The sequence below is a fragment of the Halichoeres trimaculatus genome, unplaced genomic scaffold, assembly GCF_033239565.1.
Source record: "Halichoeres trimaculatus isolate MK-OKI-2021-1 unplaced genomic scaffold, fHalTri1.1 fHalTri1_scaffold_18, whole genome shotgun sequence".
Taxonomy (NCBI): domain Eukaryota; kingdom Metazoa; phylum Chordata; class Actinopteri; order Labriformes; family Labridae; genus Halichoeres; species Halichoeres trimaculatus.
The window spans coordinates 14,550,161-14,570,667 of NW_027437196.1; the positions used below are offsets into that span (position 1 = coordinate 14,550,161).

At 40.4% G+C, this 20,507-nt stretch overlaps 1 protein-coding gene across 4 annotated transcripts in view; it reads right to left on the bottom strand.

Moving 5' to 3' along the window:
• Positions 1-20,507, bottom strand: part of ncoa2 (nuclear receptor coactivator 2) — an 80,130-nt gene that overhangs the window by 24,505 nt on the left and 35,118 nt on the right. For all 4 annotated transcript variants that reach the window (XM_074693060.1, XM_074693061.1, XM_074693058.1 and 1 more), the window contains exons 3-8: positions 17,125-17,232; positions 14,980-15,152; positions 11,151-11,254; positions 7,483-7,660; positions 4,732-4,920; positions 1,018-1,119 (exon numbers count right to left, since the gene is read on the bottom strand). In XM_074693060.1, coding sequence (XP_074549161.1) covers positions 1,018-1,119; positions 4,732-4,920; positions 7,483-7,660; positions 11,151-11,254; positions 14,980-15,152; positions 17,125-17,213 — 835 coding nt within the window. In that variant the 5' untranslated portion in view covers positions 17,214-17,232. The remainder of the gene's footprint in view (positions 1-1,017; positions 1,120-4,731; positions 4,921-7,482; positions 7,661-11,150; positions 11,255-14,979; positions 15,153-17,124; positions 17,233-20,507) is intronic.

Below are 20,507 nucleotides of genomic sequence, written 5' to 3' on the forward strand. Positions count from 1 at the left end.
AATATGTAAACATACGGATTTCAGTTTTTAGCTGCATTTTCATTTTTTTCAATTGCAGGCTTTTCGATTTGAAAATTGCATTCTATTACATTGGGATATGGGTTTAAATTCAATTAATTGTTCAGCCCAAACCAGCAGGGCTCCAAAGTGCGACCAATTTGGTCCCATAGGCGACTAATATTTATTCTGTTACGCAGGCTCGTCATCTCACTTTTTATAATTAATTTCAATACGAAATTCTTCACATAAAGTAAAAAGGATTAACGTCAGTTCAGTTCAGTAAAGCACTTTAGGAATAGTCACTTTGTTTTGGAAATGTTTTATTTTTTTCATGTTTGGGTTTAAAATGTTTAGTTTCAGCTCAGTGAGGCACTTTAAACACTTAATTCATTTTCTTTTCCTATCTAGTTGTGCTCCAAATAAAGACAAACGTTTCTCTACATCGTATTCATGTTCGAAAATTATTAACATATTATGGTCATGGAAAGCAATGAAAAGGTGACCTGATGGCATTTAAGGTGTCAAAATTAAAAATTTGGGTGCACCAAAATTTTGTGCTGGTGCACCGAAAAAAAAAAGTTAGGCGCACCAATGTGAAATGTTAGCCTGGAGCCCTGAGCAGCCTAACAAAGAGCTGGTAGAAGAGAGTAGTTGTGATTCCTGAACACCTACAGAGGTCTGGGTGGGGGGGCTGCAGTAAATTACAATACACCAGTGAGTAACTTGGGAATGTGCTTGTGTGTCTGCCACACACAAACGTTACGAGCACATCAAAGACCAGGTGATATGCAGACCGTCTGCATCGGTGTGTTGATGTTCACAAATGTTTTACCTCCCAGAGAGCAGACCAGGGTGGGATGGAGGTGTAAGGATCTCTACCAAGGATGTAATAATCTTTTAAGACCTCAACCCAGTGTGAAGTGATTTATGTGAAGGTGATACCGAGAGAGGAAGTGACGATCATGGAAACAGGCTGAAAAAGTTTGGAGTTGCTAGCTGTGTGAGTGGTTTAAGTACCTTGCAGGTCCTGGCGCGTGGTGAAGCTCTCATGTGTGGGAAGCATGGGTCTTTCCTTCATGGGCACCCTGCGAGCCACGCAGATCAGGCACGACTGAAAGTCTAAAAGAGAGAAGAAAGATACACAAAGAGAGGAGGGGGGGGAGTAAGGTAGAGGATATAGAGGGCAGGGGTAGGGACAGGAGGGATGAAGGGGGAGGGGAGAAGGAGGGTGTAAATGATAGAGACGAAGGCAGGAAAAGAAAATGAAATGCATGTTATTCCCAGGCAGCATAATTAATACAGTTATTAATGAGCACAGGGATCAGGGCTCCGCTGCTTTCATGAGGAGGAGCAGCGATCACTGGCAGGGGAAATGATGAAGTGTGACCTTTGAAGGTATGTGTGTGTGTGTGTGTGTGTGTGTGTGTGTGTGTGTGTGTGTGTGTGTGTGTGTGTGTGTGTGTGTGTGTGTGTGTGTGTGCTTGCATGCGGCATGTGTGCTTGCTGCTGGTGTGTGTCTCCAGTTCGTCTCACCTACAGTGTCATCTCACACAGATGACACCTCCCCTGGCCCAACTTTAAAGATTGCTATCGCTCAATAATGGCAGTAACGTACACACACACACACTCTCTCACACACACACACACACACAGATGATATCGCCAAGTCCGGGAGTGGGGTGACCCCGGAAAGTCTGCCATCTGACTTCCTTGTGCCAGTAATACCCACAGCCCTACACATGTTTCTAGCTAAGGAATTCATGCCAGAGCTAACACACACACACACACACACACACACACACACACACACACACACACACACACACACACACACACACACACACACACACACACACACACACACACACACACACACACACACACACACACATACACATTCCTCATTTCAAGTCGTAAACAAATCCTCTTGGGTGGTCCCACTCCAAAAATCTGTGAATCTCTCCAAACTCCTTTGCTTTCTCTTCTCCTTCTGCTCTCCTGCTATTCTTTCTCCTTTCTTCAATCTCTGGACAAACTCCTGCAACTGTAACCACTGATTCTGGTTTGCTGCTAACACACACATACACACTCTTTAGTACACACACACACACCTCTGGCCTAGATCCTAGTCAGTGTATCTGCCAAAGTATGGCTGGCAAGCAGCTGGTGCACAAAGGAAGCCAGAGACGAAAGGCAGGTTGGCGTGAAACATTTGCATTTTCACTTATTGTTCTAATCAACCACTCCTACTTATTATTCTGTTATACAGAGAAGTTTCTCATTCAACAGAGTTCATGTTGAGATGTAGAATTTTGCTTTGAAAGCATTAAATTTCTCCTCTTTGCAAAGACTAGACGTTTTTTTCGATAAAGGAAAAGTCACTTCTGGTCAAATTTGACTCAACTACAGGATCAAGTTTCTTTATAAATCCCTGAAAACACTTGAAATGAAGCGTTGACCTCTCCGTGACTGAGAGCTGCAAGGAGAGCAGAAGCAACACACAATTTAAATCATTCCCCGAGAACAGGGAGCAGATGTTTATACGAGTGGCTACCACAAACGCAGCTCCTCTCTCTTTCTACCCAAACAAGCTCCGAAGTACGTCCTGAGTGTGGAGTGGAGAATAATCCTCAAGTTTTCAAAAGGTTTACAGCTGCACATGTGATTCAAACAGCTTCACTCTGCGCTTTCACTCCTCAGGTTTGTGATGGATGGACATGAATTATAGATGTGCTTTAATGACAGCTGCCCAGCCTCACGTCTCCCTTGAGTCACTTAACTTTTCATAGATGCAGCTTGAGTGACAGCAGCTAGCTCCTCATCAGCTCCTTAAAGGACTTTTACAATGTTGGCAATGAGACTCGAAATGACGAAGCACTCTGAATAAGTCTCAATGTAAACTGCTGTGTTTACCTTTCTGCTGATAAGTTCAGAAAAAATCATTTTAGCCTTTTATATATTATTTTATTTAATTTACCATTTTTTTGTTCTTTTTAAGGTTTTTGAGCTGTAACATGAGGTATTAGCTCTGCTATCAGATATCTTTTCACTATTTTAATGATTAAACTAGACCAGGGGTGGCCAACCGGGCAGAGAACCAAGAGCCACAAAAATGACCGTGGTACTACGGAGAGCCACGTCACACTCGTGGTCTTACAAACACACTTCCTCTCACACATCAACAAAATGACATAAAATGAAAACCAATACATTTCCAATTTTCAAAGATTTACTGTGTTTCTGTGTTTAAATTCGTACTAGAGAAGAGAAACTGAAACTTAAGTATCAATCCCAACTGATCCCAACTTTGGCATATATATATTTATATATAGTTTTGATTGATTGGCACATCTCTGCTCATGACTATATGAGCTTTTTTTCATAAATGGATCAAAGAGCAACATGCGGCTTGCGAGCCACAGGTTGGCCAGCCCTTGTAGAAATTTAAGACACCTGCTAATTTTCTGCAAAGTTGTCTTTAAAGAGAAATTTGTAAAATATTTTCCCTATTTTTCTTGTATTTCTTTCAAGCATTGTTATTATTTAAGCATTAAATTTAGTTTATTATCTTAATTTCTTGTTTGATTTTTTCTTCAAGCTTCTTTTTTTAATCTTTTTTTAAATCAATTTTATTGTCCTTTTTTTTACATTAAGTTTCTTTGAATTTTGAGTTTTTTGATTTTTTTGAGTTGAACTTTGAGTTTTCTTTTCTTATACATTCATTCTTCATTTTACCTTTGTAATTCTAATTTTTGTCCTTATTTAACTTTTTTTTTGATTTAGCCTTTTTTTCTTTAAATAAAGTTTATCAGATTTTTTTTGTTTAGTCTAGAAAATTCATGGTATGTTTTTTTCTTTTTCAAATGTAATTATTTTGTTTTGTTATTGCTCTTGTTTTTGCCTTTTTTTCATTTAATTTCTATCGCTTTTGTATTTTTTAAAATATTCCTTTCAACGTGTGCGCTTGAGCTTTTTCCTTTGTTCCTTTTTTTTTCACGGGCCGCTCATTTTTTCATTCCTTCTTTTGTGATATTTTTACAGTGCTTGCATCTCTTCTCCTCCTGGTCTCAGTTAATTTTTACTACTCTTACTATTCTGTCTCACTACCCCTGTGAATAGTTTATTAATTAATTAATTAATTGTATGCTTTGCTTGTTTCAGAGCTTTTTATAAACTCTTTTTTTAACTCTTGTTGGTAAAAGGCACTACACAAACAAACTCATTCCCACCATGATTCATTCTCATACCTGGGGGTTCGATTACTGGTTTGGTTGGTTATATTGCTTTAGCAGAGGTTTTCTTTTCCCACATCTGACAGTCTAGTGTCAAAGATAAACTCAGGCTAATTCTCTTTAAAGAAGTCTTTTATTCCTCACTCATAAAAAGTTTGCCTTTGGTCTGTCATGAGCCAGCTCTCATAAAGAGGGCAGTGTTTTGAAAATTGTTCCACTAATGACTTGTTTTTTCAGAACGTCTCCATTCACAAGCTCAGAGATCCTTATCCTGTGGAGTTGCTTTGGATTCCTCTAATTTTCTGGCATCTCTCAATCAGAAGTTTTCTAATCAGCAATGTGTCTAAAATTAGTCGAGAGTTAATGAGAAAATTTAATTCTGAGAGTTTCAATAAACCCAGAAACTAAATTTTGTCCAAGGTTGTTGTGAAGGATTATGGCTTTGGTATCAAGTATCTTTTTTTTCCCCCCACAGTTTGGTCCCTCTGCCCCTCCGTACCGTCTCCTTCCTCCTTGATTGACTTGGGCTCAGACACTGCGAAACACTGCATGGTCTCGTATTTCTGCGGCTGAGGTTCATGCTCGTGCTGCTCGTCCTGGCTCTCGCTGTGCGGGTTGACCAGCATTCGGCAGTTGAATGTGTGGCTGTTCCTCCTCGGACCCTCGCTGGACCAGGGGACGCCGTTTACTGCAAAAAGAGCGAGAAGGAGAGATTTACAGTGTGGGGAATTTTATTGGATATAGTTTTTTTTACTGCAGCCAAAAGTGAACAACAAGGAAAGAGAAGAGGGAGCCAAGAGAGGCTAACACACTGCAAGTGAAAGACATAATGAGAGCAAGAAAGAGAGAATGAAGGCAGGAGAAGTGTAAAAGAGGAGAGAGCAGTTGCTGGGTAGAGATCAGTCGTAATGAGCAGTTGGAACTCGGAGCCTTGTGCCATCCATCCACAGCCATGCATTACAGCCAGGCCTCCATATGCATGTCCTCTAAAACACCACTGCCAATCCTTCTTCTGCTCTCCAACACTTACACAAGTGCGAGCAAACACACACACTTGAACACACTAAAAAAAGAACAAGGAGATGTACGGTCGCAAACACACACACACATACACACACAAGTCATTTAACTCTTGCAAACTCCCATCACACTCCATCTGGTTTGTGATCTCATTCGGTGCATTGATAATCTCCCAGTATCTGGGACACAGCCCACTGATCGTTTCCAGGGTACTCGGCTCGGCGCTGCTCCCCCACCCAGATGGCCGGGCTCTCAGACCTCAATCCGAAGCACCGGGAAAGGAAGAGGAAAAGGAAGAGGAAGAGGGGACTAAGAGAAAGAGCTCCTGATGGGATGCGCTGACATATATTGCAATCACCTTTCGCCCAAGGAAGATAGAGAGGAAGAATAAAAAAGAGAGGGAAGCAGAAAACTGGAGAAGAAAGCAAAACTCAAACGTCTGCCTCGCCAGGATAAATGGCCTGTTGTCATGAAATGAGCAATGCTGGGGTAAAAACAATGCTTTTCAGGGAGGATCACAAAGGGAAAGGCGAAAGAGATAAAACTGGAGGTTGGCCAGAGTGAGAATAACACACAAAGTGAAGAGAAGGGGAAGGAAGGGCATGAGATGAGAATATAGGAAGGGAGCGATGCTGCTGACAGGGGAGGCACGCCGAAAAAAGGAAGTTAATTAGCTGAAAAGGGAGGAGGAAGGAGAGAAGGGCGCGAGAGGGAGAATGTCTGGCTGAGCATCAGCAAAAGAGAAAATGAAGAACCTATAGGTCCCTCACATTGTTCTATCAGCGTATGCACGACAAAGACACACTTTACAACCTCTATCTGACGCATTTAAAGTGTACGAGTGATTCTATGATTAGGGGTACATTTCATGTCCATGGGATATATTTATCAAATTTACTAAATATTAATTTCAAGCAATGACCAGTTTCACAGTGGGCCATTTGGGTGATATTTCACTTTTATTTTAGAAAGTGAACAGGTTCCATCACTTATTTAGCAAAAAATGCATCATGTATTGGAATTTGCCGTTTTTGTGCTGTCTGATTTCTCAAATGTCAAGTTTGCTCTTAAAATTAAGACAATAATACATGTTTGTGAATATTAATTTCAGTATTATTTGTTTAAAATAATCATAAAAACATGAAAAACTGTTTTTAATTTTTTTTTAAATTAATTTATGTGGATAGAGTAATTCATTTTGTGAGTGTCTGGAAAATAGGCGTCAACTGTGTTACCCATTGAAAAAAAGCCTTTAAATCAGCAATGGTTTGCTCCAAAGTCACATGACTTAAATCAATTAAAGTCACATCCTTTTTGGCGGGAAAATGTTCCATGTTTAACTCCTCCTTATCAGTATTTCGTCAAAATGATTGTCTGTACACGGTGCGCTTTAACTGTTCGTCAACTGTGTTAACAATATTTTCTGGTGTTCTTATTATAAATGTTAAAAAAAAACAACCTGAAGACAATGCACTAAAATACGAGGAGATTGAGGTCAGGTGGTGCCATGTTTAAGGTCTGCAGTTAGCACAAGGGCCAAAAAATAGAGGAAAATTCAACCGTGTCACATGTGATTTTTGTGCCATAATTCTTTTAAATTTAGGCTAAACTGTGATATAAATGGTGACAGACATTTCTAGGGAGTGTAGTCTTGTATAGAAAGGTTGAATAACTCCAAATTCAGTATAATATGGATTTATGTGGAAGAAAAAGTCACAACTTTTGTCTTTAACACAGTAGACAAAATTATGCTCCATTTTTTTAAAAGTATATTAAATATTAAAGAATCCATTAGAGTTAAAGTTTGCCAACTAATTACTTAAATACATTAAAGGTGTATCATTTGCTGTCAAACAGAATATGAAACAAAAAGCACATATTTTCTCACCCTTTTGTATAGCTGAATTGTACCCCTAATTATAGAATCACTCACAAATATTATAGTAATAATAGTAATATAATATAATTTAGCTCACATCAATACCACAACAGGTATCTGGAAGAGTTTTATCACAATGAAGAAAAAAAGATAGCAGCATGTGTAAAACAGAAGAGATGAGGCCGGCGTGTAAATGAGAGAGTTACGAGCAGAGGTGGGAATGATGCAACACAGAGGACATACACGCAGAGTTTGGAAAACAGAGAGAGACGAGGAATGCAAGCGACACAGCGAGACGGAAACTGACAGGTGGAAAAAGAAGCTGAGGGAAAACTAAAGCCGGATGCTAACCGAGGGATTTGGGCAGCAGGTTCTTGATAAACTCTGCGTGATCCCCGACGTGCAGCACGCTGTACACGCTGGTGTTCATCAGCTCCTCCTGGTTGTAGCGCAGGTACTGGGTGACGTTCTCCGACACAAAGACGATGTTGCCCTCCATGTTCACCACAAAGAAGAAGCCGTCCAGGGCCTGGAGGGAAGAGAAGAAGAAATATTTTACTGTTCTTTTAAATTCTACCACAGACAAACGATCTGACCATGACAGAAACGCAAAGCAGGAGGGTAAAAATCTGTTTGGACATCACAATAAGAGCTGATGGGTATGTGCAGAACTTTCATCAAGCTGTTTAAAAACTGTATGGTATCTAAAGAGCAGTGATTAGTACAGTGAGTGCCAGGTACAGCCAGCACTGCTGCAGACTCTCAACATCAGTGTGTCTGATAGGAATCAGGATAAAAGCATGTGCCCACAGAGATGGAGGATGTGCAAGAGGAGGAGCACTTAATTGAAAGAACACAGCCCCAGGTCAGCCATTACACACAAGATGGTGTCAATTAGGCCATCAAATCACACAGCACTTTTAAATAGCTGCTTGTAAGGCTGTAAAATGTAGTGCCAAGATAAGACAGAACTGCCAATGTTTCTGCTGCTTACCTCTGCTTTAATAATTAGACAGTTCCCATTATTACTCATAAAACTAACCATACGCACCAGACTACGAATCACATGACTACATCTTCAATACTCTGATGCAACTTCTTTTTTTTATCATGATTAACCTGCAGGCTAAACTTTTGGGGTGCTATCTCCTTCATCCCAGAGCACACAGGATCACAGCGGGCAGAAGTTTCCCCCTCGCCTGCATTAACAAGCTGAAAATAGACTTTAAGGAGATCTCATCTATCACTGCATGAAGTCGAGCGTTTCCAAAATGCGGCATGGGTTGTGCAAGTCGGCCCCTGTGTGAAGAAAGGCCGTGTACTGGACAAGTAGGGCAAACAGAAAGAGAGCAAACACTTCTTTGGTGCCAACTATTGCCTTCTTCCAGACAATCTTGCGTAATGCAGTTAGTCAACAGTAATTTACAACACCCTGATTAAAGAAAGACAGAAAGAAATTAATATACTCCAAATAAAAACACCCTGAGTCTCCACATTTCATGTGCTCTTTTACACCTGGCCTGTTGTCTTAATGTATGACCTTTAAAGGCCCAATGGCTACACAGATAAACAGGAGGCAGTGAAATGTAACAGTGTGGAGTAGGCTCTCTGGTCAGCTCCCTCTGTATTTGGTGATTTTAGACTTTTTAAGCTAAACTTGTGATATTTTTGGTGCTTTTTATAAATTTAAGTTCGTAAAGGTAAATATTCTGACTGCCAATTTACACATTAGTTTGTATTAATGAATCAAAGAGAGAAAAACATCAATTCAAGATCAACTAAGTGCATCTCCCTATTTCTCCTGTGGGAGACATGATCACATCTAACCTCAACATTGATAAGGTACAACTAGGGATAGGTATCAATAACTAGTTCTTGTTAAGAATCGATTAGAAATGGTCCAATCTATCAACATCACTAGCCCTTATAATTATTTTCTCCTTTCTTTACGTTTTGCTGGAGCAGCCGGACCTGAAGTCTCCAGATGTGCAACCAATTTGGTCTAAATGCGACTAAAACTTTTTAGAGTGCAGCTAACATTTCATCCAGGTCGCACTGGTGCACATGATGCAACCCAGGTGAGAACATATTTCTTTCTTATTCAAAACACAAACACAGACATCAGCACAACCCAAAAGAAAACAAAAAAAAATTAAATAAAATGAGTACAACAAGAGCACATCACTATGACCACGAGTGGCCATGGCAGTAGTAAAAATGAAATAAAATAAAATAAAATAAAATAAGATAAGCCTAGCAAAACTGTTAAATATATATGTTAATAATAACAATTGAAATTATAGTGTACTATAGATGCTATTGATGGAGTATCATCTGAAAACTGAGGAGGACATGAACTGAAGAGGACGGATTTTAAAAAAGACAGGTCTCAGTGGCACTTGCTTTTACAACAACAGAGTAGTAGGGTCACACCGGATTAGAAAGAAAACATCAAAGGAAACTATGACCATATTAAATAATTTACCTTTCGCAATTTTCTTAGAGTTCGCACAAAGTTCTGGGCTCATTCGCCACCACATTCCTTTAAATTGTTTTAAAATACTTTTTTATTTAGGACAAACTGTCATCACATCTGCCTTAGATTCTGGGAAAAAAAAGTATCTGGTGGTGTAAAAATCAATCTGTGAGAACAAACATGTCAACTTGTCCAGCTAAATTTGAGGGAGAAAGACAAACAGGAGTGTGCGAGGAGCAGAATGTGTGTGTGTGTGTGTGTGTGTGTGTGTGTGTGTGTGTGTGTGTGTGTGTGTGTGTGTGTGTGTGTGTGTGTGTGTGTGTGTGTGTGTGTGCATGTGTAGCCTGATCAAGTTGAAAAGGGTCAGTTTGGAGACACTTCCTCAGGATTTAAGCAGAATGCGGAAGTTAGTAATAACCATCCAGAAACAGAGTGACACAGTTTGTGTGCCTGTTGTGCACAAAGTCTCATATTACAGACATTTTCCAATAATTGTGATAAATTAATTACAAAGCCTGCGACTGTAATATGATACTAATCTATTTATAACATTAAGGGCTTACTCAATATTTTTGCCAGTCTAAGATAATTTCCACAATAATATCCAGCTTCACATGATAAGCTGTTTAAGTTTAGATTTTAAAAGTGACCCCCTGGTACAACTTTAAAAACTTTTCTGAACTTGCTCAGCCGCGCCACCTTGTATCTGAATGACTTGACCACAATCATGCAACAGAACAAGATTTGTTCCCAGGGGGTTAAAACAACAGCATGCTACTGTTTGTTCAAGGGCCTTCGCCGTCTTCCTCCACTTGCATGACAGCGGGTGGCAGAGAGCGTAGGAGCACGGGGTCACAGGGCACGTGGGGGCATTTCCTGCCGCCGGCCATTCTCCTCAGAACATCCTGTAATGAGCCCTGGGGCTTGTGGACGGGGACGTGGCCAGAGCGGAGCAGGGTGTGAATGGCCGGTCGCTGTGTTTTGGGGCCGCTGACAGATGGGAAAGCATGTGGGCTGCGCTGAGCTATATTTAGCCTCGAGTTAGTATGTCGATTCGGTGACGCTGGACCAGGAGAGCTATAAATATTCCATGACAGGACAGATCTAGAGGCAAATGAAGAGAGGATAGGGAAGGAGAGACAGAGCTGAAGAAGAAAGGAGAGAAAGGGAGGGAGGAAGTGAGTGAGTGAGAGGACAGGCTCAATGGAGTGATTCATTCGCCAGGCTGTTGCTTTCTTTCCCATTATACGTAAGCACTTCAGTGGCCCTCCGCAGGACAACGAGGCCATTGCTGCACTCGGTGATTTACAGCCAATCCGGCGCAGATACAAGACGCTGGCAGCTTTGACTCCACACAGCAACACTCTCACACACTAACACCACTGGCCCATTTGTGATTGTTCTCCGAGGATTCTCTCTTCATTAGATAGCCATCAGGATTTAAAGAGAGGAGTTTATGGTATGTGGGTGTTGGTATGAGTGTTCAGTGTGGGTACTTCAGTGTGTGGTTGGAATGACACTTTGAATGAGCGAGGAAACCCACCTCCAGCATCATTGGTCCCAAGGCATCTTTATCAATCACACTTTGGCCTGTTGATGAGACATCAGCCTTCTGTACCTCCTCCTCGTTTGCTGCTGCTGCTTTTTCTGTTGGCGAGAAAGTCAGGATAAAAGTTTTAAGGCAAAAAAAACAAACACAGCTTCAAGATAATTCCAATTCTTACCAAAATAAGCTGGATGAACAGCTTACACTGCAAAAACTGAAATCTTATTAAGTGTTTTTGTCTTATTTTCAGTAGAAAATTCCTTTTTTGACTCAATATGAGCCAAATTCACATGATCAATCCAGAAAAATGTCTTGTTTAAAGTTATATAAAGACAAAAATTAGGGTCTGAGTTGCTCGTAACCAGTAAAAAAAATCTGCCAATGGAACAAGAGAAAAGTTACTTGTATTAAGACATTGTTCTAGTCTCAAGGAAATTTTCAAGCAATTTTTTCTTGTTCCATTGGCAGATTTTTTTTACTGGTTACAAGTGATTCAAACCTCATTTTTGTACTCTGATAACTTGAAACAAGGCATTTTTCTGGATTGTAATATAATAATAAGACGATTTTTACTTAAAAAAAAAGACAAAAACACTTGATAAGATTTCAGTTTTTTGCAGTGTAGTTATTAAGTGATTTGTTGTGACTGAGAACAAAATAAGAAAACACAACACACATCGATGAGGTCAACAAGAAAAAAATCGTTTTCCTCTCCTCGGCCCACATTCTTCAAAAGAGGTTGTCTGTTGACGAGACTTTTAACAAGTCATCTTCCCCAGCTTCAAAGCAAACGCATTTTGTCCCCTTTGTCAAAACATGTTGCAATGGCTCAAGCCCAAGCAGTGAGCAGCGATCGCAGTGAAAGGTTGCTGTAATTGAGTGTGTCAGAGCATGCAGCTGCCACGCTGGTGGCAGCCACTGGATGGATTGCATTGTGATGTGCAAAAAAAGGGGGCTTTTGTAGAAACAATAAAAGTGTGTAAACCAGTCAGGCTCATGATAAAGAGGCAAGTTTTTTCTTCATGGTGGAGCTGTGTAAAGTTAGTTGTTGCTGATTACTAAACTGTTGTTGGATTTTACTTTTTATGTTTCGTTAACTTTTCTGGGTTAAATAACAACATGAGTAATTAATTTGTAACAAAATGAGAGGATGATGGTTACAGGAGTCAGAAAATATGACCACTGCTTCTATAACCCTCTTCTGGAAATGACATTTGATGTTGGGATCTCTTTAACATTGACACTCCACAGCAGGGGGTTGCCTCCCTTTTCATACGGATGCCTTCCTCATAACTTAGCTGGCGGGGTCTCCTCCTCGTGAGCTTGTAGTCTTATTGAATTTCCGTGCAAGGATATAAAAAGTACAGCATGTAAAACACACACCTACTTAAGGTCTTTATTAAAGAGTAGATTCCTCATAGGTTTGAAAGCGAAAAAAACACACACTCTTTCTATCTGCAGCTGAACAAAGAGGCAGGCACTGTAAAAATGAGGTGACTGATCAACTCTGGAGAGGAAGTAAGAGTGTGCTGTATGCTCCTGTACCTGCTCTGTGGAGCTGTTCATTTGTCCATGTGAATGATTGGGTTAATAACCATGCAGAGAAGCCTTATGTTCAGCGCGTAGGCTGCCCTACTTTTGGAGATGATGATGAGAGGCGGAATATGAGTGGGCTGTTGGGGGGACACATTTAACTGTCGCACCATGCCAAGAAGAGGGCTGACCATATGGTGAGAGAATGTTGTAGTGAAAAGCAAACAAAATCCCGTCCTTCCTTTATTAATTTTTAAAACTGTTTTGGGTGGAGACGTGTGAGAGCTGAATTCAGGTTCCCTCTCTCGATGCTGTGGGCCCGTGCAACACCTCACAGAGGCACATTCATCTCTTTCAGCATTAATGATGTGCGCATCAGCAGGACCTCTGCAGACCCAGCGGGCCCCAGTATACCAGCACAGCTGCCCTGGGTGCAGACCCATCACTCAATGTCAGAGCAGCCCTCACTGACTCACAGTCTGTCTGCAGAGCGAGGCCACAGTTAGAGGGAAGACCTGCTTATTCAGACGGGCGGCGTCTTGTCTTAACTGCTACATATCTGTAACTCTATCTCAAGTGGTATCTTTAGGAGTTTTTACTTATAATGAACTCAAATTTATCGACTCACAGCCTCCACCAACGAGGGCCTCTCTCTGCTGGGTTGGCAGGAATGAGCAGTTGAGAGTGTAAAGAAGTGAGAGCCTTTATTTATCGGCGTGATAATAAAAGACATCACTTCTCAACATATGTCTATGGAGATGCAACAAGCTGGAAAAGAAAAAGAAAGCTGTTCTGAGCACACAACTATTTCAATTAGCGAAATGTATGCAGACAGCATGAGAGGAACAAACAAGGATAATTGAAAGCTTTTCGGTGGGAGGCCACTTTTTCACAGGCAATCATCGCTGCTTTGCACTTCTCTGCACGGCGAGGACACCAATCAGTGAGAATTATTAAGTTGCATTAGTTTAATTTCATACATCAGAAATGTCACCACAAACCAAGAATGATTTAAAGCAATAAAAGGCATATAGAAAGAGAATGTGCCCCAGTAACAGCCTCGTATATCCTTGAGATGACAGAAGAGCTGCAGTGAAAATGACAAACAGCAGCAGTAAAATGATGCAACCTGTACTTCGATCTCTCTGTGCATGTGTGGCTTCACGACAAGAGCGACAAAACAAACCACAAGCAGCTGAAGTTCTCTCTGATGAGGTGAACCGGCCGCGTACGTCAGTAAAATCAAAAAAGGTGTTGGCTATCGAGGTCTGGAGAACAAAGCCGGGGAGCGAGCACTGTTTAGCCCTTCCCTCTGTGGTTGCTGTACAAACACAATGACGCCTTCGGAGGCAGGCTCAGGACGTCACTACAGCCCAGCGTAAATAAATGAGGGCGAGGAAAAGGAAGAGTAGGTGGGGGGAGAGGGGAAGGAAGACAGTAGAGAGGAAGAGGGAGGGACAGGCGGCAGCTCAAGTTTTTTTGGTGAGATTTTTGCATCACATTGTTCAGTATTACATAACTGAGCTCCGTGAGTCATCAGCTGTGACATCATCAGCCGCTCTGATTCATGTGGACCTCGAGTGGGCCACTCTTTGTCAACGGCTCACTCAGCAGCTCCTCCTGCCTTCTTTTTTTTTCTTTAAGTCCAAGCCTATTCACAATTCTGCCTTTTACAAGTTTGTAAGCTATTTTTGGACCTGGAAGAAGGGAAGAAATCCACTTGTGTTGGTCGAGTAATTCAAACATGAAAAAAGTGGAAAAACAGACTTCGACTAACTGCTACAAAAGAGGAGCTGGAAGCAACAACGGAGCACACTGATCCATTTTCCTGATGTTCTGGCTCAGGATAGAAGTGGGGAAGATTGGCGGCCAACAGGAAACTGCTCTGGTTCCTCCACATTATATGATGAAGTGATGGAGGGAACATTAAATCAATGATGCTGCCCTTTAATACCAGCATCAATTACTGCGTATGGAGCAGATCCCACACCGTAATATTTATGCAGTTGTATCTGATGCTCCTGCCAACAGAGGGCTACCTGTGGCACTTGTGGGTATATTGGAGCCTTTAAACCACAACAACCTCCTTAAAATATTCATGATAGAGCACCACCTTATTCACTTTTATAAAAGCAAACCACTTGCACCTCTTCATTTCAACTAATAAAAACCTAAGAGAAGGAGGAGGAAGAAAAGCAGGATTTTCCTACTTTTTCCTGTTGCAGTGGGAATGATCCCCTTGGCTTTTACATCAACAGACATAAAAAGTGTCAAAAAGATTCACAGGCAGTACCTTGCTCCTTTATTTGTCTGATCTGTTTCACAGTTTCCTTCAGGATTGCACATTTGTCAGGCTTGACATTGAAGTTGTCGATGTCGTTGAAGTTGGCAAAGATCAGCTCGGCGAGCTCCTCGATGTATTTGTTCTCGTGCTCGCGGTTGCGCTTCTCATTGCTCCGCTTCGGACTATGAGGAGGAAGAGAAAGAGAGAGAGAAGGAAAATTACAGTCAACTCTGAGATGATACTGTTACACTTGTGTCCAACTGTTCTTAATTTAAAAGATGCAAGTTTACTGATTTTGCTACATTACAGGCAAAACAAGCCCTGGCCTTCAACTAGGAGAAAACTGATTCACCTACAGTCAGTGCCTGGATGAAAGATATGGCACAGTGTGCATCAACAGAGAGGATGATGTACACCTTGAAAAACAAACTGACAGTTTATGAGAGATCTGGAAACTGTTTAATGATTTTATTAAAAGAGAAGATGTAAAAGGGCTTCTATAGGATAATAACCCAGATTCTTAACCCCACAATACTTAAAACTCAAACAAATGGATAAATGATTTAATTTGGTTTAACAATTTTTTAACATAATAATAATTTATCAGACAGCAGATGAAGGAATTCTAGCGTATATTTTATCAATGAAATGTTCACACAGCAGAACATATCACCACTTTTTTGGGGAAGCTGAGCTTCCTTTGCAGTCTTAGAGCAATCACCAACTGATATGAATATATATTTTACACCAAGGAAGGGAGCATTAAATTCTAAAGAGATTCTTTTTTTGTAAACTATAGATTTTAGGAGAGAAACTTGTGTGTTGTAGGAGGAAGGTGTTATGTTTGTTTAATATTTTTTTTAAAGACTAATGTATTGTACAATATGGCATCACAGTTTTGATGTTTGTACAATATGTGCACAATGAAAAGTCAATAAAGACGTTCAAATAGATGGAAGAGAGAAGACTGGGTTGAATATATAAAACGAGGAAGATAGTAACTACAGGCAGAGAAGAAGTGATGGCAAAACTCAGCACGGAGGAGAGTCAAGAGAGGGGTGACACTGGGGTCAATTATTCTCCGTAAAGCTTGTTGAAACGTATCTTTAAGCCTCTTTGTTGTCCCAACATGGAGCACAGCATCAATAAAGAAAAGCCTCATTCTTAAGTGCTTATCTGCTGATGAATTATGCAGATTTATTGCTTCAACTGGGCTCCAGGTTTAGCAGTGACATTCAGTTGCATTCATGCAACTGTATGTACTGTGTTCTTGGATATTTCACTTCAAATATCTAAAGTTTTCAAGGATGTAGGACAAGATGAGGATATGTAACCTGGTCAATTTGCGAAGCAGTGGGCAAAGTTGCTGAGTAGATGCGCTTTGTGATAAAAGCTTGGTAGATACAGCACTTCAAGACAGATACTGATAGAGATTTTACTGATATGGTAGAAAACATAAGAGCTTTGAATGAAAGATAGACCTTTCTTTTAAAGCTATAGATAAAATATAAATATCTGCCTTTATCTTAAGAAAACAGATATCAGTGTATCATATACTCATGCTTTATATCAGGGGTGGCCAACCTGTGCCTCGTAAGCCACATGTGGCTCTTTGCCTTTCAGAGTGTGGCTCTTCTATTCACTATATAGTTATGAGAAACGGTGTGCCGATCAATCTAAAATATTGATATATTGGTGCCAAAGTTGGGATCTGTGTTGATTAATACTTTGGTAAAGAGATTGATACTTCAGTTTCAGTTTCTCTTCTCTACATGTGCTCCTCTCATGAGCTCATCTATCTATCTATCCATCTATCTATCTATCTATCTATCTATCTATCTATCTATCTATCTATCTATCTATCTATCTATCTATCTATCTATCTATCTATCTATCTATAGATACATAGATAAATAGATATATGTGTGAGAGGAAGTGTGTTTGCAGGATTATGTGTGTGACGTGATTCTTTCTAGTACCACTGTGATTTTTGTGGCTCCTGGTCTCTGACTGGTTGGCCACCCCTGCTTTATATGAACATGTAAGTATTGGCAGTACAACACATCTGTTGTGCATTCTCTGTAAGAAAATGAAAAGATCCCACATGAAATGCAGGCCCTGTGTTAGTCTTTCCACCAGAGGTACAGGTCTTACCTGGGTCCCAGAAGTTCGTTTGAACATTCTTTGCGTTTTCGTGACTCTGCCCTCGCAGGGTCAGATGAGTTTTCACCGACTCCACTCATCCTCAATGCATATCAGCGTCTGGAAAGTCAACACAAGCAGAGGAAAGCAGGCTTTAATGATATGTAAATTCAGATTCATATGACACTCCATAGATCAGCGATGCAAAAACCAACAGCAGATTCACATGGAGCTACTTATAGTCTGTAGGTGTTCGAGCATGCCAACGTTGGCATCTGCATACAACGCACACATTCGTGCACACACATAATAATCCAGCGCTGGGGGCACAGGTTGATCCACTCCAGGAGAAATGAGTGAAAATGGAGCGGAGAAAGAGATTCAATCATTTCCCTCTGATGGTGCGGCTCTCCCCAGAGAGGCTGAAATGAGAACACGGCGCTTTGCCCACAGCACCAGACTGCGCGCTCAACCATGTACCAAGAAAAAGCCATTCGTTACACGATACAGGAGAGAAGCCAGCTCACAGACAGAGCTGAGAGGGTTTATGATCACAACATGTGTCTGTGTTTACCGAGCACCACGACGGATGCTTTCACCTGGAGAGGTTTGAAAGTGTCACAGAAAAGTAAGAAAGTCTCCAGTCTGCTTTGTTTTTTCAATAAAAGCTACAGAGGAAGAGCTGTGAGGAAGGATTCATACAGTGATGGTTGTTTTCTGTACAGTGTGACAAACTGGCTGAGGGCTGCGTCTTAAACTAACATCCTTCATGCTGCTATCTGCACTTTCCTCGTCAATAGGTTTTGAATCTGTTGTGTATTTAATCTAAATCAACACAGGGTCACAGGGGCTTTATGCAAGCAAAAGTCCTGGAAAGAGTGAGTTTGAGCAGGGACATCAGGAGCTTTCTCAGAAAAACAACACAGAAACACACTGATGCAATTTATCTGCACTTTGAAACATCAATGCTGAGAAAACACTAAAGATAGTTTTTTCATAATTAGTTTGAAAATCTAGGAATGTTGGATAACGATTCGACTTGATCTTTCTTTGAGGTTCAAGAGAAAAGAGAACTTGTTTCAGTGTTCCCATCTAATGCTAGCATCACTTTCTATCCCTTTACATCTATGAGGGAGCTTACTATATTACATTAATCTAATGAAAGCTACATCAACTTAAACGAGATGTGATGCAATACATTCAATACATGTGGTCTAAAGGATTAATACTGCGCTGATTTTTGTTAAATTTTTTTTAGTTATCTACCACTTCATCTTTTAAACAACCTACAATAACTGATGAACTTATGTTGGTGTTAAACATTAATCTGATGGACCACAAAAATTGATTCTTGTTCGTACAATACTATTTTAAGTCATTTTATTTATCATGTAATTTGCTGAGTCATCTGTTTTAATTATTTGACATTTAAAGGAAGGAGAAATAATGTCAACGTGCATCTCAACGGTTTGATTCACACAGGTTAAATTTTACAGGTGTGCACTCCAAAGCCACCGATGTAAAAGTCAGTCCAACTAAGGTTAAAACACTAAATAAAATATAGATTATTCAACATGAAAAAATATCATTAGCTGCAGCTACAACATAGTCCAGAGTTTCTTTCATGATAAGTAGAATGTGACGTCCTTATTGCCTGAATAGTTACACTAATTATATACTGCTAAATAATTGTTAAATTATTAACCTTTTCGAAACTTTTTAAAAAACCTTTCAAAAAGTTTTAAGACCTCATAGCAATTTTAAGCTGTTGGCAGCAACCCATTCTTAGCAGTTGTGGTGTGAATTTAAACAGAAATGAGGTAAGCTGTGAAGGAATAAAGCTTGAAAAAATAAATGAAACCCTGTTGGCTATCCATTGTTATTGGGAACGTAAGATCTATCTCCAATAAGATGGAAGAGCTAGCTGTACTAACCCAGCAACAGAGGGAAAACCAGAAGGCAGAGTAGCATCATGCTATTCACAGACATGGTTAATGGAGCTAACATCAGACACCAACGCCATACTGGAAGAGCTTCACCTGCTGTGAGTGGACAGGATCCAGGAGACAGAGATGGAGCATGACTGAAGAAGCTCAGTCCTGGACCCTGTAGAGGTGGAGGCTGGCTGAACTGGAGAATGATGGACAAGCTGTCATCATCTATTTTCTTATGGACCTTTTTGCACTTTCTATACACTTTCTTACTTTTGTTTTCTTGATTGCTACTGTGACTTCAATTTAGTTGTACTTGTTACAATGACAATAAAGTTCTATTCTATTCTATTCTATTGGCACTACCATTCATGTTCCCATACAGCAAGTGACAGCAATTATTCAAGGCCAACTAGTTGAAAAACAAGAAATTATTTCATCATTATCAAAATTTGAGAAATGTGACTGAGACAGTGTGATTTGCTTTCCATCAGCTTCTTGTGTCCACCATAGGCATGTCATTGATGACATGTAAGCAGGCAGCTCCAAGGCAATTTAGATGGACTTGCATGGTTCATTGTCTGAAACCTCCATTTTGCCAAGCTCCAATAGCTGACAACTTCAATGACCGAATGCTTAACGGCACAATCAGGGAACAGTTGCAAGGAGGAAAAGAAATATTCATGGATACTGTTGGAGTCAAAGCTTGAACACCAATAAAATTCAATACCTCTTAAAACCATAATTAAGGATTTTTAATACTTTTTAAGGGCCTTAATTTTCCTACAATTGATCCATCAACTTTTAATACTTTTTAAGGACCCCGCGGACACCCTGTCGCTAGATTAAGTGGAGAAATAACCATCTGGGACAGCTCTACTTCTGAGTTTCACTTTCTTCCCTATTTGCTGGTGCTCCTGTCACAGCAAGCAGCACAACCCCCTAGCCCACCCAGAAAACTCCTGCGCATGCATGTTTTTGCATTAGAAGAGGAGGGACAAAAGTTGCTTGCAAATCTCGTCAGTCGTGGGTTTGGGGTTTGCAAATGCAAATTTTAAAATATCCAACTGAAGGGTCTGCTTGAACCGTTATACTGGTGTCATTTTATGCATCTAAGGGTTGAATTGAAAAGTTATGTAGTGATTTAGAGGAGAAATCAGAATATCGAGATGTATAATGTGTGTCCCGAAATAGCTAAAAATATCAAGACATGTGTTACCATATCATGCAGCTTTAAATATAATAGGGCATGCAATTGATGCAATTACCAAACCTTGCATGTTCTGTATCAGCTTCAGCAGACATGATTGGCCTGCACATCCATTCAAAACAAGAGGAGCTCTTTGAGACTCTGTAAACCATCTGCCTTCATATGTTGAGCATCCACGCTCTCTCATTCCCTCCTCTTCCCCCTCTGCAACTCAGCGCAGGCTGAACTTCATGCCACTAAATGAACGACTATCA